We start from the raw sequence: 16,733 nt of genomic DNA on the forward strand, positions 1-16,733 counted from the left end.
CCATCCAATGCATTCCAATTAGTACAAGCCTCAAATCCTTTCTCTATAGAACCATCATAATCATTATCTGTCTGAAGGTCAACAACATCCTACAAAATACACAACAGAAAAACAAAAACAATATATATGAATCAACAACAACTTTTTAAACAACATAAAAAAATAGTGCAAACATATATGGGAGTCAAGCATATTTTATCGTAAAAAATATCTAATTAACATGAATAAGAAACATTCACATAACACGAGATTTTTGAGGTAAATGGAGTGGACAAGTCCAAGAGACCAACTTTTTGAGGTAAGAGATCTCTTTTGGAATTTGTCCATAAAAACCAACATTTGACAAGTTCAAATGCTTCAAATTCTTTAGCTTCTTGATCTCATAAGGAATTGGAGAGCCAAAGACATTGTAAGCCAAATTCAAACTCTGCAGATAGTGCATGTTGAAGAGACTAGAATTGTTTAAACCTCTAGTGATAAATTCCTCTCTCAAATCAAGACCAATTACATGTCCCTTGTTGCATGATATTCCCTTCCATTAACAACAACTATCACTTTCATTCCAATAAACTAGTTTTTTGGATTTGGCAGGGTTGAATTTAAGGCTTTCTTTCAAATGGAGAAGTAAGGATTCTTGGTGAACAAGACTATGTCCAGTTACAACCTGAGCATTGATTCTAATTATGAAGTTTATCAAACAAAAGGATACTAAGAAGGACAAGACTCGATGAAGACTCATTGTATTTATTTGATTATTTGGTTACGTATGGTGATGAGGATGGTCTAAAATAGATTGAAGATATGCCTTTTATATATAAAAATAGCTCATTGTTTTAGTTGATTTCAAATTCTACTATCTTATAATAATATGCACTGTTTCTTTGACTCGTTAACTTATTAATTAATAACTGCTATCTTCCATTTTCTTTCTCTGGTTTGATAATTCAAAGTACTCAACTCACCATAAAAACATCTAATTAACATGAATAACAAACTTTCATATAACACATTGTCATTAAATTTCAAACAATGCAGGAACAGCTTATCCAACATACCTTAGACCCCTCTTGAATAACAACTTCACCCACACTCAATTCTTCATTCCCTTGTTTGAATTGATCAATGTGCTATTCGATCTGCCTTTCGGGATTGAGAACTCCATGGATGTTACTCTTTTCCGGAAGCTTTGAACCGCGACGGCAGCTTCTATGTGCAGGAAACACTATGCGTGATGGTCTTTGCGGGAAAACCACGCTCACGAACGTCACGGCCAATGGCGGCACAAACCGGGGAGAAGCGACAAGGGAGCCACGGGTTGAATGATTCAATGGAGAGGGTGGAGGCAATTGATGGGAAGAAGAGTGAATTCTTGCATCGTTTTCGGGAAGAACTTGCACCACCATCAATGGCAGCACCACTAATGGCATTAAGGACCGAGGATAACCGATAAGGGAGCACCCTGAGTATGCCTTGGATGGAGGAGGTTGGTGCCTTTGCTGTTTGGATGAGAATTTAGATGCACCGCACCGGGAGGGAAAGTGAAGACACGGATCAGTTGCGGGTTTTCAGCGTGATTCCCGTCAGGAAGTTCTCAATGTATCCCTTCAAACCTAATTTTTGCATTAAAAACCATTAACAACAAATTTTTTAAATTATAAATGAATAAAATTAATTAAGATAATTATAAATAATTGAGTTGTTCTATTTTTGGCTGATTAGGAGTTGGTTTCATATACTTTTTCTTTATAAAATTAANGGTGTTTTAGTAAAAGTGGTGATATAATATATATTTTAAAAAAAATAAATGCTGATGCAAAAAATAAATTCCACATGACTTATTATTACTTGTCCATATTTTAAACGTATCGGTACGTATGAATTTATCATTGTATCGAAACAAACACAAAAAAAATAAGGTTTGTATTGCTTGGTATGCTCCCAAAACAATGAACTATTTGCACAACTATATCAATTTGTTAAAAAATAAACATCTCACATTCTAGTATCCACAACAATACTTTCTTTTGTTTTCTTCTCTTTGTTTTGTTATATACTTTTTTTTTGCTACAATGATACTCCTTTTCTTTGCATTTTTTGGTTAGTTACTTTTTGTAAAGTGTGTATTCTTTATTTTCTTATCTTTTATTTTAATGGAATTTGTACCTTATGAGTCCCTGTTTTAATTCTCTAGGTATTCCCCAACAGATGTCTCCTGGCCTATAGTTAAGATAAAATACATAATCATAGAAAAAAATAATTCTTACTAAATATAATATCTATTAATTTATAAAAGACAACTAGTGCATGTCTATTTGCTTGACAAGTGTATAGCTGGAGTTGTTAACACGTGGCAAAATAAAAAGGAAAGTAACAATTATAGCTGCTCATATACAACAAAAACGTAGGGTAAAAAGGTAAATTCACCATACCTACATGTGTACTTTAAAAACATGATAAATAGTTGTAGTGTGTTTGTTTAAAAAGTGGTCCCCCCCTTTGAAAGATTTTGTTATTCTCCTACAAATATTTTCCTTCATAAGCCTTGAATCCTTTATCCTGTGTAACCTGAAACATCATGATAGAAAATTTTGATTTTGTTACTGATGTGAACGCCAGGAAACTAGATTGGAATTTCAAAGTTTATATTGTTAGGATATGGGAAGTTCCAAGTAAATATAATAAGAAGGAGATTGGTTCAATTGAAATGATTCTTCAAGATTGTAAGGTAACAATAAATCTAAAAATTGTTTATCTAGACAACATGTTTGTTATCGGTTTAGTATATCATGTTTCAAGAATATTTTGCCTTATATTGATGCTGATTTATTTTTGCATTGTTTAAAATAGGGTGGTAGGATCTATGCCACTATTCCGAGGGCGCTAGCCGAGAAATGGAGTGGTAACATCATAGAGTTTGAGATGTACACAATGACAAACTTCATAGTATTTGACAATAAGACCATCTCGAAGAATGGTGTTAGTAGGATGGTACTAACATTCTCTTATAGAACAATGGTTAATCATGTGGATAAACCAAGCTTTCCTCTAGAAGCATTTAGGATGAGGTCTTTTAGTGATCTTCTAACAGTAGATAGATTGGAACATTCTGAGATGTTTGATGAGTGTATTTTTGTTTGGTGTTATTTGCATGATGAGTGTATCTGTGTACTTGAGTTCTAACATCTTTTTGTTTTATAAGGAAGACCCGCGAGACTTGATCACTAGCAGGGGTTTAATGACTAAGCGTATGGTCGTTATTTTGGAAGATCTTGAGTATGTATTGTGCGACCATGAATGTATTGATTTGATATCGATTTTCTTATAACATAACCAACAGACTTCTTTCATTTGCTATTTTATTCTCAGGAATAACAAAATGAGTTGCACATTGTTTGGTCAGTTGGTGGACCACATTCTTCCACATCTTGATGATGGGAGAGTTGAGACACTTATTGTGGTCCTTCAATATTTCAAAGCAACAAGGTGGAATGGTAAAACTTCAGTTCAGAGCAATTTTGATATCTCCAAAGTTCACATAAACCCAACACTAAAAGAAATTGATAGTTTTAGATGCAGGTTAGTGTAATTTATAAAATTAATGTATCACCTTTTAAGGTTGGATGAACTAAGCCTTCATATGTGTGGGACCTAATTTGTTATATGTAGATTACTCAGTGGCGGTCCATCGAGCTCAACTAGGATTAGCCAGGTGTCCTCTCCGGCTGCGTGGTCTGCAAATGATGAATTTAACCGTGGATCTGTCAGTGTAAAGACTATCAAGGATGCACTAAACTCTGTTGAGGTGTTATGTTTTAGTTATTTCAATGGAACATTTTCAAAGACAGTTGAAACCATTTATTTTAGTGTGAAAAGTAACCACGACACTATCTAAATATTATTTTACTATTTTAAAATCATTGCAGGAAGGTCCCATATGATTTGCTGGGGAAATTGTTTCAATAAATGCAGGAAAAAACGATTGGTTTTATAAAGCATGTAGGAGGTGTCCCAAGAAGGTTGAAACCCCCATTGGTGATCGATATGAATGTGGGAAGTGTGGCCACACACATGGAGCAGCCGCAATAAGGTTCTGAACAATACATAAGTCAATATACTATTTCTATCGAAATAGTGTATGTATAACTGCAATATAATATTAACCAATTTTCCAATGTTTCATCATATGTTAGGTACAAGGTTGAAGTAATGGTTTATGATGGATCAGGTAGCATCAACCTGCTTTTGTGGGATAGGGAGACAACTCAATTATGTGGGAAGCAGGTAGACAAAATCGTTCTCGAGGATGTAAGTGTGATTGTTTGATATAACATTAAAGTAAATGTTTAGAACTAATTATGGCTAGGTGTGAGGTTTTGTAGGCAGTTGGAGATGATGATTATCCACCATCTCTTAATAACATGATGGATAAGAAGGTGCTTTTCAAGATTAATGTTAAATCTTCCAATATAAAGCAATATGATCCAGTTTACACCGTGATGAAAATTTGTGATGATGAGGATATTATCCTCAAGAACCTCCCAACAATTATGCCCTCTAATCAATCTGCTCATGTCCATGTATGTGTGTAGTCTCATGTTATAGTTATAGAATAGATTTTCATACAATGTTGTTTGACTATTGAGTATAATATATAATTTCCATTAGGGTTTGAATTCCCATAGGAGGCCGACTGCAGCAACTCAATTGACGTGTCAAGTAATGATGTGGCTATCATCAGTGATAATGATCCTGAACTTACTTTGGTGAGTAGTTAGTACACTACATAGATGTGTTTTTTTTTTTTTTTGTTAAAGATTAAGTACATGCAGCTTAGGTGGTGATGTAAGCTAATTGTTTATTTTGTTTTTATGGTTGCGTATGTAAAGGATTCTATGGAAGAATGTATCTCAAGCCTCAAGTTCAAAACACCAAATAAGAGAGCTGTCGGCAGTTCAAAACCTGACTGCAGCAACTCAATTGACGTGTCAAGTAATGATGTGGCTATCATCAGTGATAATGATCCTGAACTTACTTTGGTGAGTAGTTAGTACACATCTGTTTTTTTTTTTTTTTTGTTAAAGATTAAGTACATGCAGCTTAGGTGGTGATGTAAGCTAATTGTTTATTTTGTTTTTATGGTTGCGTATGTAAAGGATTCTATGGAAGAATGTATTTCAAGCCTCAAGTTCAAAACATCAGCTAAGAGAGCTGTCGGCGGTTCAAAACCTGGATTAATCAATGTTAACAACTTAGAGGATGAAGGGCACCTGTCCACTAATAAGTTTAACCGCAAGGGTGCAAAGAAATTGAGGTCCCAGCTTAATGATGGGAATAACTAAATTGTTTTACTTATGTTTTATGCTACTTAGATATGTTTTTTGTTCTCCTTATATGGTTGTGATAAGGAAAAGATATTTGAGACCAAATCAAATATAAAGATTAGATATGAGAATAGTACCCTATGATATATATGGTTGTAATATTCTAGATTTATATTTTGTAAGTTAATGATATTTTATGAGAATATTTTGATGTAAGGTTACAAATTGTTATGGCAAAAAAAATTTACAGTGATCGAAATAATTCAGAAGATCAGCTAAATGAATAATATGGAACATACTTATTAAAGCTAACAAACACTATAATGGAAATAGGTCTTTTAAATGAAATTTTGCATATAATAAGCAGTTGACCAAAGCATTCTTTTTGTAACTACGGTCTATATCTAGTCAGATTAGGAGAAGTAAATATTATAGAGGAATGAAATCCATTGGTTGTAGTATAAGAAAACAAAATGAAGATTTCTATAATTGGATAAACGGAATACAAAAACTGTAATGAGACATTGTATGAGGTCCATATGTTTAATTATTAAGGCCAACCACAAAATATTATTCTACTTCAGTATTAGATGCAATAATTGGATTTCTGTGAGCAAAGATAAAGTCTTTATATCAATCAAGTAATTTCCAAAGATTCCAGGTATTAAATCTCGAATTAAGCAAGGGTCAAAGTGGGTTGATTTTGCTGTTCAAACTTTAATATATATTAATAAGCAGTCCAATGAAGTGATTGCATATAAAAATTACGACAAATTGGTATTCTTTTGTGGACTATCACCATAGCAGAATAAAACAATGAGATAAAATGGTCTAACGTGTCTGTGTGTATTGGGTGTCCATTCAAAAATAAGCTATAGACATGGGTCATGAACACTTATACCGATTAAGTTAAAAGCTTTATATAATCATGTCATCTCATGAAAAGCTTTATGTATATACATAGGTTGTTCATTTGTTTTAGTGTTTTCGGTTTCAATGGAATGACTCTTACCATAAGATGGCTAAAAGCTTCCAATCTCATACAAATTGAAAAAGAGAAATTAATAAAGCTACACTTCCATATTAAACAACATTGGTATCTGAAAATTTAAGTCATGGCAGGTTTGTGAACAATGGAAAAGCATTGAAAGGTATCATCTAAGTATGCAAGGGAAAAAGCTATGAACAATGGGAAAGCTATGAATAGAAAGAAATTTTTAGAAATTAATAAAGCTGCACATCTATATTAAACAACATTGGCCTCTGAAAATTTAAGTCATGGCAGGTTTATGAGCAATGAGAAAGCATTGAAAGGTATCATCTAAGTAAGCAAGGGCAAAAAAGCTATGAGCAATGGGAAAGCTATGAATATAAAGAAATTTTTGGAAATTAAAAAAGCTGCACATCCATATTGAACAACATTGACACGGACCGTGTGGAAACATCAAGAAGGACTCACCATGTATGGAAAATGGAAAGTGTATAAGACACTTTCCAAAGAGATTTGTTAATAGTACAACTGTTGATGAAGATGGTTATCCTATTTACAAGCAAAGAGAGGATGGAAAGACAATAAGTAAATCAGGTGTTGAGCTTGACAACCGATATGTTGTCCCACACAATAGGAAGCTTTTACTGAAGTATGGCGCACACATTAATGTTGAGTGGTGCAACCAATCAAGATTGATCAAGTATTTATTCAAATATGTAAACAAAGGAAATGACCGTGTGACTGCTTCATTTTATAAGAGTGCCACAGCAAATTCAGACAAGGATGGATGTGATGAAGTTAGTATGTATTATGATTGTAGATACATATCTCCTTGCGAAACAGCATGGAGAATCTTTGGGTATAACATCCATTATAGATAGCCTTCTGTTGTCCGTCTGGGTTTTCACTTGCCAGGGGAGCAACCGATGGTTTTCCAAGACCACGAAAACCTAGCTGATGTCGCTAAGAAAGCTTCCGTAAAAGAATTTATGTTTCTGGGATGGTTTGAAGCAAATAAGAAGTACAATGAAGCTTGCTCTTTGACATATGCGGAATTTCCATCGAAATTTGTGTGGAAGCCTGCTCCAAGAAAATGGTATCCACGGAAATCTCATTCGGTTATTAGACGAATTTTTTTCGTTCCACCGGGATCAGGTGAAATATACTATCTAAGATTACTTCTGAACTTTGTTAGGGGCCCTACTAGCTATGAAGAGATTAGAACTATTGATGGTGTTCTCTACTCCACATTCAGAGATGCATGTTATGCACAAGGCCTATTGGATGATGATAAGGAATATATCGATGCTATAGAAGAAGCAAGCCATTGGGGGTCTGGAGAGTATCTAAGAAAGCTATTCGCAACACTATTGTTTTCTAATTCGATGAATAGGCCAGAACATGTATGGGAGAGGACATGGAGAATCCTATCTGACGATGTTCTATTCAGACAAAGGGCATTACTTGACAATCAAGGTAATAAACTATACTTTCAACACTTATAATTATGTGTTTAGTATATTAAAATTTGAGTGCTGATTTTGTAGCTTAATAATAATGTATTCACCTAAATAGATTTTGTCCTATTAGACATTCAATTTAAGTAGTTATATTTTACAACTTTTATAGTTCACTTCTTGGGATTTAGATATGCGTGACAACTCGATTGGTTGCTTGCTGATGAATTAGTGACAACAAAAAGTAGTTACACAGTGTGGATTGGTCCTAATCACATTTTATATTCCATACCAATGAGGATTTTACCATATATAAAGAAAGAGGTATATATCATGTTAGTGGTTTTAATAAGTATTATCCATTTTCACGTCACACGGTTTATGTTGGCAAGCATTCAGTGCCATTAGATTTATGGAGTGACTAAATTATTCCAACCAAATAATTATGCTTCTAATGTCAAAGTGATAAAGTGATATATACTTAGCTGGAAAATTATGATTGCTCGCTAGAATACCCAAGTCACTTTTATATGAAATATCCACTAAAGCCGCCAACATACTCATAGCATTGCATCATTGTTTTCAACCTTGACAGATTACTGTAGAAAGGATAAATGAAAAATATATTAGATAAAGATTGATAATAAAAACAATCATAATTATATATAGATAATGTTACATCATTATTATACTATATTTTAAAAAGTATACATGTCATTAGAGTTTACACAAGCAAATGCTATCCTAATTTACCATTTGACATGATTCTTTTAAATCTAATCCATCGGTAGTCTTTATTAATAACCAGATTTGTTCTTTACACAGACTTACACATGACTAATCAAGAACTAAGGGAGTTGACTCTAATCGATATCGAGAACATACTCAGAGGGTACAACAAAAGTTTGAGAGATGTCCCTTCGATGCCATTCCCAGATATGGATATATGTGAACAACAGTTGATGAACACTGGTGTAAATAGGCTGATTTGTGACGAGTTTCGGTACGATAGGCGTAAATTGACTATAGAACATGCAGATTATATGTAGAAGCTGACGGATGAACAAAAAATAGTCTATGAAAAGATTATGGTAGCTGTGAACAATGGTGAAGGCGAGGTTTTCTTCGTATATGGTTACGGTGGTACAGGAAAGACTTTTGTTTGGAAAACATTGGCTACGGGTATCAGATCCAAAGGTCAAATTGTGTTGATGGTTGCATCAAGTAGGATAGCATCCTTATTACTTCCGGGTGGTAGGACAGCACATTCGCGATTTGCAATCCCCTTAATCTCGATGAGTTCTCAACATGTAATATAAAACAGAATAGCCCTTTGGCTGAATTGATAATAAGGGCTAAACTTATTATATGGGACGAAGCTCCCATGGTTAATAGACTTTGCATTGAAGCACTCGACAGGACAATGCGAGATATTCTAAGATTTAAGAATGTTCACAGTCTCGACCAGCCTTTTGGAGGTAAGACAGTTGTTTTTGGTGGTGATTTTTGACAAATATTACCCGTGATACCAAAGGGTAGCAGACAAGACATTGTTAATGCAACAATCAATTTCTCATATATATGAGATAGTTGTAAGTTGTTGTCACTCACGAGAAACATGCATCTCTAAGTTGACATGGCTGAGGAAAGAAATAATGAGATAAAAGAATTTGCTGAATGGATTTTGGCCATTGGAGATGGCAGGTGTGGAACATCCATGGATGAGATTGACAAGATAAAAATTCTCGAAGATATTCTCATCAATGATTGGGATGATCCTATAGTCTCTATATGCAAAGCAACATACCCTGACTTGTTTTTGGGTGCAAATTGTATATCCCATGTCAAAGAAAGAGCCATACTTGCACCCACACTCCAAATGGTGGATGAAATAAACAACTACATGATGAGTTTGAACCCAGCAGAAGCTAAAACTTATTATAGTTCCGATACTACATGTCAAACAGATGCGAACAATGACATTTTGACATCAATACGTACACTTGAGTTCCTAAACACAATCAGATGCTCTGGAGTGCCTAACCATGAACTAACACTAAAAAGTTGGGACCCTAATCATGTTATTGAGGAACATAGACCACTCAGCAGGTCTATGCAATGGGACACGGTTGGTTGTAACCAACCTTGGGAAGTATATCATAGAGGTAAAAACCTTATCAGGGAATGGTCTTGGGGAGAAGGTGTACATTCCGAGGATGACTCTAACTCCATTTGATAATAGGATACCGTTTAGATTTCAACGAAAACAATTTCCTATAATGGTTTCCTATGCCATGTCAATTAATAAAAGCTAAGGACAATCTTTGTCAAATGTAGGGTTGATACTAAAGAAACCTGTTTTCACACATGGTTAACTATATGTTGCAGTTTCAAGGGTTACACATAGGAGAGGTCTCAAGATTTTGATATGTCATAATGAGCATGAAACTACAGAAACAGACAATGTAGTCTACAAAGAAGTGTTTAGGAACTTGGCATAAAGAAAGTTCAAAACAACAACATAGGTACATCATTTAAAAATTCAGTTATATTTTCTAAATATGAGATTTGTTTTCCTGTTTCTTTTGTTCAATCTCAGTATATTTTTTAAAATTTATTCCAATAGTTAGCTGACTTACTCCTGAAGGTTGTTATTTCTTAATACAATATTAACCACAAAGTCGAAACAGTATAACTTAAATAATATTTTTAATCATCAACATTTTCACTGATATTCATTTCTTATTTTTTATAGCTGAGACAAATAATGAGCAAGCTTCTGTGAGTGTGATCAAGGGATGGAGATGACCAACAGGTGATTAGAGTGATGGATTTAGAATGGAGATGGTCAAGTCACCTACAAGCTATTTTGTAAGTTTATTTAGATACAAGCTATTCTGCAAGATATTTTCAACAAGATTTCGAGGTAATTTAAACAAATTTACCATTTAAAATATTTGGTACAACCCCTTTTCATGAGAGATTTAGTTTGAAATTGTATCAATTTGTAAACGCCCATCCTATGAAAACCATACTCGACATCAGCAAAAAAATTAATTAACCAAATTGTTAAGCAAACAGAATTATTTTGAACAAAACTAAACAATAATGATTACGTTGCATAGCCAATAAGCTACTTTGGTACATGTTATATATAATTTTTATAACTTAGTTTGTTACCCAAATTCATTGTCATATTTAAACAAGACAACCATCATTACCTCAGTTAAAACCTTGCCTGAGAGATATATCGGATTGACGCCCAGAGTAGTCAACGTATTTGTATCCAATCAACCTAATTATTCAACAAAAAGTGACGTGCATATTAGGAGAAAAAGATCTCACTGCATATTATGGAAACCATATGTGAGTTTGGGTAATTGGTGCACGAAATTGTGATTTCAGGCAACGGCGTCAAAAACTCTGTACGCACGTCTTTAATAAATTGTTTTTCATTCACAACTTCGATACAACTAACCAGCAAGGGTACTGGGTCGTCCAAGTAATAAACCTTACGTGAGTAAGGGTCGATCCCACGGAGATTATTGGTATGAAGCAAGCTACGGTCACCTTGTAAATCTCAGTCAGGCGGATATCAAAAGGTTATGGAGTTTTCGAACATAAATAATCAATAGATAGAAAATAAGGATAGAAACACTTATGTATATCATTGGTGAGAATTTCAGATAAGTGTATGGAGATGCTTTCGTTCCTCTGAACCTCTGCTTTCCCGCTGTCTTCATCCAATCAGTCTTACTCCTTTCCATGGCTGGCTTTATGTAAGGACATCACCATTGGCAATGGCTACTTTTGATCCTCTCTGGAAAATGGTCCGATGCGCTATCACTGCATGGCTAATCGTCTGGAGGCATCACCCTTGCCAATGGCTGCATCTCATCCTCTTGTGAAAATGGTCCAAATGCTCTGTAACAGCATGTCTAATCATCTGAGGTTCTCGATCATGCTGGAATAGGATTCACCCTCCTTTTGCGTCTGTCACTATGCCCAGCACTCGCGAGTTTAAAGTTTGTCACAGTCATTCAATCCCAGAGTCCTACTCGGAATACCACATACAAGGTTTAGACTTTTCGGACTCTCATGAATGCCGCCATCAATCTAGCTTACACCACAAAGATTCTGATTAAGAGATCCAAGAGATACTCATTCAATCTAAGGTAGAATGGAAGTGGTTGTCAGGCACGCGTTCATAGGGAATGATGATGATTGTCACGTTCAACACATTCAGGTTGAAGTGCGAATGAATATCTTAGAAGCGGAATAAGTTGAATTGAATAGAAAAACAGTAGTACTTTGCATTAATCTTTGAGGAACAGCAGAGCTCCACACCTTAATCTATGGAGTGCAGAAACTCTACTGTATGAAAATACATAAGTGATAATAGAGCGTAAGCATGGCTGAGTGGCCAGCCTCCCATGGAGGTCTAGAGATCTAAAAATGATAAAAAGATGTTCCAAAAATGTCTAATACAATAGTAAAAAGTTCTATTTATAATAAACTAGCTACTAGGGTTTACAGAAGTAAGTAATTGATGCATAAATCCACTTCCGAGGCCCACTTGGTGTGTTCTTAGGCTGAGCTTGAATGTTACACGTGCAGAGGCTCTTTCTGGAGTTGAATGCCAGGTTGTAACGTATTTCTGGCGTTCAACTCTGGTTTGTGACTTGTTTCTGGCGTTTAGCTCCAGACAGCAGCATAGAACTGGCGTTCAACGCCCTTTTACGTCGTCTAAAATCGTTCAAAGTATGGACTATTATATATTTCCGGAAAGCCCTGGATGTCTACTTTCCAACGCAATTGAAAGCGCGCCATTTTGAGTTCTGTAGCTCCAGAAAATCCACTTTGAGTGCAGGGAGGTCAGAATCCAACAGCATCAGCAGTCCTTCTTCTACCTCTGAATCTGATTTTTGCTCAAGTTTCTCAATTTCAACCAGAAAATACCTGAAATCACAGGAAAACACACAAACTCATAGTAAAGTCCAGAAATGTGAATTTAACATAAAAACTAATGAAAACATCCCTAAAAGTAACCAGATTCTACTAAAAACAATGCCAAATAGCGTATAAATTATCCGCTCATCACAATACCAAACTTAAATTATTGCTTGTCCCCAAGCAACTGAAAATAAAATAGGATAAAAAGAAGAGAATATACTGTAAATTCCAAACTATCAATGAAACATAGCTCCAATCAGATGAGCGGGACTTGTAGCTTTTTGCCTCTTGAATAGTTTTGGCATCTCACTTTATCCATTGAGGTTCAGAATGATTGGCATCTTTAGGAACTCAGAGTTCAGATAGTGTTATTGATTCTCCTAGTTCAGTATGATGATTCTTGAACAAAGCTTCCTTATGAGTCTTGGCCGTGGCCCTAAGCACTTTATTTTCCAGTATTACCACCGGATACATAAATGCCACAGACACATAATTGGGTGAACCTTTTCAGATTGTGACCCAGCTTTGCTAAAGTCCCCAATTAGAGGTGTCCAGGGTTCTTAAGCACACTCTTTTTTTGCTTTGGACCTTGACTTTAACCGTTCAGTCTCAAGTTTTCACTTGACACCTTCACGCCACAAGCACATGGTTAGGGACAGCTTAGTTTAGCCGCTTAGGCCAGGATTTTATTCCTTTAGGCCCTCCTATCCACTGATGCTCAAAGTCTTGGGATCCTTTTTATTTACCCTTGCCTTTTGGTTTTAAGGGTTACTGGCTTTTTGCTCTTGCCTCTTGGTTTTAAGAGCTTTGGCTTTTTCTGCTTGCTTTTTCTTTTTCTTTTTCTTTCTATTTTTTTTCGCTAATTTTTTTTTCTGCAAGCTTTGTTCTTTGTTGCTTTTTCTTGCTTCAAGAATCATTTTTATGATTTTTCAGATTATCAAATAATATGTCTCCTTGTCATCATTATTTCAAGAGCCAACATATTTAACATTCTTAAACAACAACTTCAAAAGACATATGCACTGTTCAAGCATTCATTCAGAAAACAAGAAGCATTGTCACCACATCAATATAATTAAACTAAGTTCAAGGATAAATTCGAAACTCATGTGCTTCTTGTTCTTTTGAATTAAAACAGTTTTCATTTAAGAGAGGTTATGGATTCATAGGACATTCATAGCTTTTAAGGCAAAGTTACTAAATACTAATGATCATGTAATGAAGACACAAACACAGATAAGCACTTAACATAGAAAACGAAAAACAGAGAAAGTAAGAACAAGGAATGAGTCCACCTTAGTGATGGTGCGGTTTCCTTCTTGAGGAACCAATGATGTCCTTGAGCTCTTCTATGTCTCTTCCTTGTCTTTGTTGCTCCTCCCTCATTGCTTTTTGATCTTCTCTAATTTCATGAAGGATGATGGAGTGCTCTTGATGTTCCACCCTTAATTGTCCCATGTTGGAACTTAATTCTCCTAGGGAGGTGTTGATTTGCTCCCAATAGTTTTGTGGAGGAAAATGCATTTGAGGCATCTCCGGGATCTTATGGTGATGAGCTTCATGCGTCTCTTGAGATCCATGAATGGGCTCTCTTGCTTGCTCCATCCTTTTCTTAGTGATGGGCTTCTCTTCCTCAATGGGAATGTCTCCTTCTATGGAAGCTCCAGCTTAGTAACATAGATGGCAAATAAGATGAGGAAAAGCTAGCCTTGCCCAAGGAGAAGGCTTTTCGGCTATTTTGTAGAGTTCAAGGGAGATGACTTCATGAGCTTCTACTTCCTCTCCAATCATGATGCTATAAATCATGATGGCCCGATCCACAGTAACTTCAGATCGGTTGCTAGTGGGGATGATGGAGCGTTGGATGAACTCCAACCATCCTCTAGCTACAGGCTTGAGGTCCAGTCTTCTTAGTTGAACCGGCTTGCCTTTGGAGTCAATCTTCCATTGAGCTCCTTCCACACACATGTCCATGAGGACCTGGTCCAACCTTTGATTAAAGTTGACCCTTCTAGTGTAGGGGCGTGCATCTCCTTGCATCATAGGCAGGTTGAACGCCAACCTCACATTTTCCGGATTAAAATCTAAGTATTTTTCCCGAACCATAGTGAGATAATTCTTTGGGTTCGGGTTCTTACTTTGATCATGGTTCCTTGTGATCCATGCATTGGCATAGAACTCTTGAACCATTAGGATGCTGACTTGTTGGATGGGGTTTGTTAGAACTTTCCAACCTCTTCTTTGGATTTCATGTCGGATCTCCGGATACTCATTTCTCTTGAGTTTGAAAGGGACCTCAGGGATCACATTCTTCTTGGCCACAACATCATAGAAGTGGTCTTGATGAGCTTTGGAGATGAACCTTTCCATCTCCCATGACTCGGAGGTGGAAGCTTTTGTCTTCCCTTTCCCTTTTCTAGAGGATTCTCCGGTCTTAGGTGCCATCAATGGTAATGGAAAAACAAAAAGCTTATGCTTTTACCACACCAAACTTAGATTATTGCTCGCCCTCGAGCAAGAGAAGAAAGAAGAGATGAAGAAGAAGAAGAAATGGAGGTGAGGGAGAGAGAGATGTGTTTCGGTCAAGAAGGGGAAGAGAGGGTTGTGTTGTGTGAAAATGAGGAAGAATGGAGGGCTATATATAGGGAAGGGAAGGGGGTCGTTCAGCGCCAGCTCTTCTCCAGGGTGCAATTCTGGCGTTCAAACACCCAGATGCTGCCCATTTTGGGCGTTCAGCGCCAGAACCATGCTCTGTTCTGGCGTTGAACGCTAGCCAGATGCTTCTTACTGGCGTTTAAACGCCAGTAAGGTCTTCCTCCAGGGTGTGATTTTTCTTCTGCTGTTTTTGATTCCGTTTTCAATTTTTATATTTATTTTGTGACTCCAAATGATCATGAACCTAATAAAACACGAAAAACAATAAAAATAGAATTAGATAAAAATTGGGTTGCCTCTCAACAAGCGCTTCTTTAATGTCAATAGCTTGACAGTGGGCTCTCATGGAGCCTCACAGATGTTCAGAGCATTGTTGAGACTTCCCAACACCAAACTTAGAGTTTGACTGTGGGGACTCTGGTTGACTCTGTTTTGAGAGAAGATTTTTATGCTTCCTCTCCATGTTTACAGAAGGATAACCTTGAGTTGTAAACACAAGGGAGTCCCCATTCAATTGAAGGACTAATTCACCTCTGTCAATATCAATCACAGCTCTTGCTGTGGCTAGGAAGGGTCTTCCAAGGATGATGGATTCATCCTCATTCTTCCCAGTATCTAGGACTATGAAATCAGTAGGGATGTAAAGGCCTTCAACCTTTACTAACACGTCCTCTACTTGTCCATAAGCCTGTTTTCTTTAATTGTCTGCCATCTCTAATGAGATTTTAGCAGCTTGCACCCCATAGATTCCCAGTTTCTCTATTACAGAGAGGGGCATGAGGTTTATCCCTGACCCAAGGTCACATAGAGCCTTCTCAAAGGTCATGGTGCTTATGGTACAAGGTATTAAGAATTTTCCAGGATCCTGTTTCTTCTGAGGCAATGTCAGTTGATCTAGATCACTCAGTTCATTAGTGAACAAGGGAGGTTCATCTTCCCAAGTCTCAATACCAAATAATTTGGCATTCAGCTTCATGATTGCACCAAGAAACTTGGCAGTTTGCTCTTTAGTAACATCCTCATTTTCTTCAGAAGAGGAATACTCATCAGAGCTCATGAATGGCATAAGGAGGTTCAATGGAATCTCCATGGTCTCTAGACGAGTCTCAGATTCCTTTGGTTCCTCAGAGGGAAACTCCTTATTGATCACTGGACGTCCCAGGAGGTCTTCCTCACTGGGATTCACGTCCTCAACCTCCCTTACAGGTTCGGCCATGGTGGTTATGTCAATGGCCTTGTACTCTCCTTTTGGATTTTTTTCTGTATTGCTTGGGAGAGTACTAGGAGGGATTTCAGTGATCCTTTTACTCAGCTGGCCCACTTGTGCTTCCAAATTTCTAATGGAAAACCTTGTTT

General features: G+C 36.4%; 2 protein-coding genes across 2 annotated transcripts; both read left to right on the top strand.

The window, feature by feature from the left end:
• LOC107640863 lies at positions 1,517 to 5,339 on the top strand. Its single transcript, XM_016344366.1, has 13 exons — positions 1,517 to 1,596; positions 2,617 to 2,725; positions 2,848 to 2,988; positions 3,200 to 3,273; positions 3,367 to 3,576; positions 3,667 to 3,802; positions 3,924 to 3,927; positions 3,970 to 4,087; positions 4,191 to 4,305; positions 4,380 to 4,577; positions 4,683 to 4,763; positions 4,887 to 5,036; positions 5,154 to 5,339. Exons 1-13 carry the CDS (start codon positions 1,517 to 1,519, stop codon positions 5,337 to 5,339), a joined length of 1,602 nt encoding a protein of 533 aa, XP_016199852.1.
• Positions 6,786 to 8,818, top strand: LOC107640862. Its single transcript, XM_016344365.1, has 3 exons — positions 6,786 to 7,113; positions 7,228 to 7,788; positions 8,595 to 8,818. The coding sequence occupies exons 1-3, from the start codon at positions 6,786 to 6,788 to the stop codon at positions 8,816 to 8,818; spliced, it is 1,113 nt and encodes a 370-aa protein (XP_016199851.1).

The sequence above is a fragment of the Arachis ipaensis genome, chromosome B05 (genome assembly GCF_000816755.2).
Source record: "Arachis ipaensis cultivar K30076 chromosome B05, Araip1.1, whole genome shotgun sequence".
Classification (NCBI taxonomy): domain Eukaryota; kingdom Viridiplantae; phylum Streptophyta; class Magnoliopsida; order Fabales; family Fabaceae; genus Arachis; species Arachis ipaensis.

Coding starts and splice junctions, on each gene's coding strand:
- LOC107640863 (XM_016344366.1), top strand. CDS start 1,517: ATGCACCGCACCGGGAGGGAAAGTGAAGACACGGATCAGTTGCGGGTT. Junction 2,989..3,199: donor AGAATGGTGTTAGTAGGATG/GTACTAACATTC, acceptor TTGTTTTATAAG/GAAGACCCGCGAGACTTGAT. Junction 5,037..5,153: donor ATGATCCTGAACTTACTTTG/GTGAGTAGTTAG, acceptor GCGTATGTAAAG/GATTCTATGGAAGAATGTAT.
- LOC107640862 (XM_016344365.1), top strand. CDS start 6,786: ATGGAAAATGGAAAGTGTATAAGACACTTTCCAAAGAGATTTGTTAAT. Junction 7,114..7,227: donor GGATGGATGTGATGAAGTTA/GTATGTATTATG, acceptor TTCACTTGCCAG/GGGAGCAACCGATGGTTTTC. Junction 7,789..8,594: donor GGCATTACTTGACAATCAAG/GTAATAAACTAT, acceptor TTCTTTACACAG/ACTTACACATGACTAATCAA.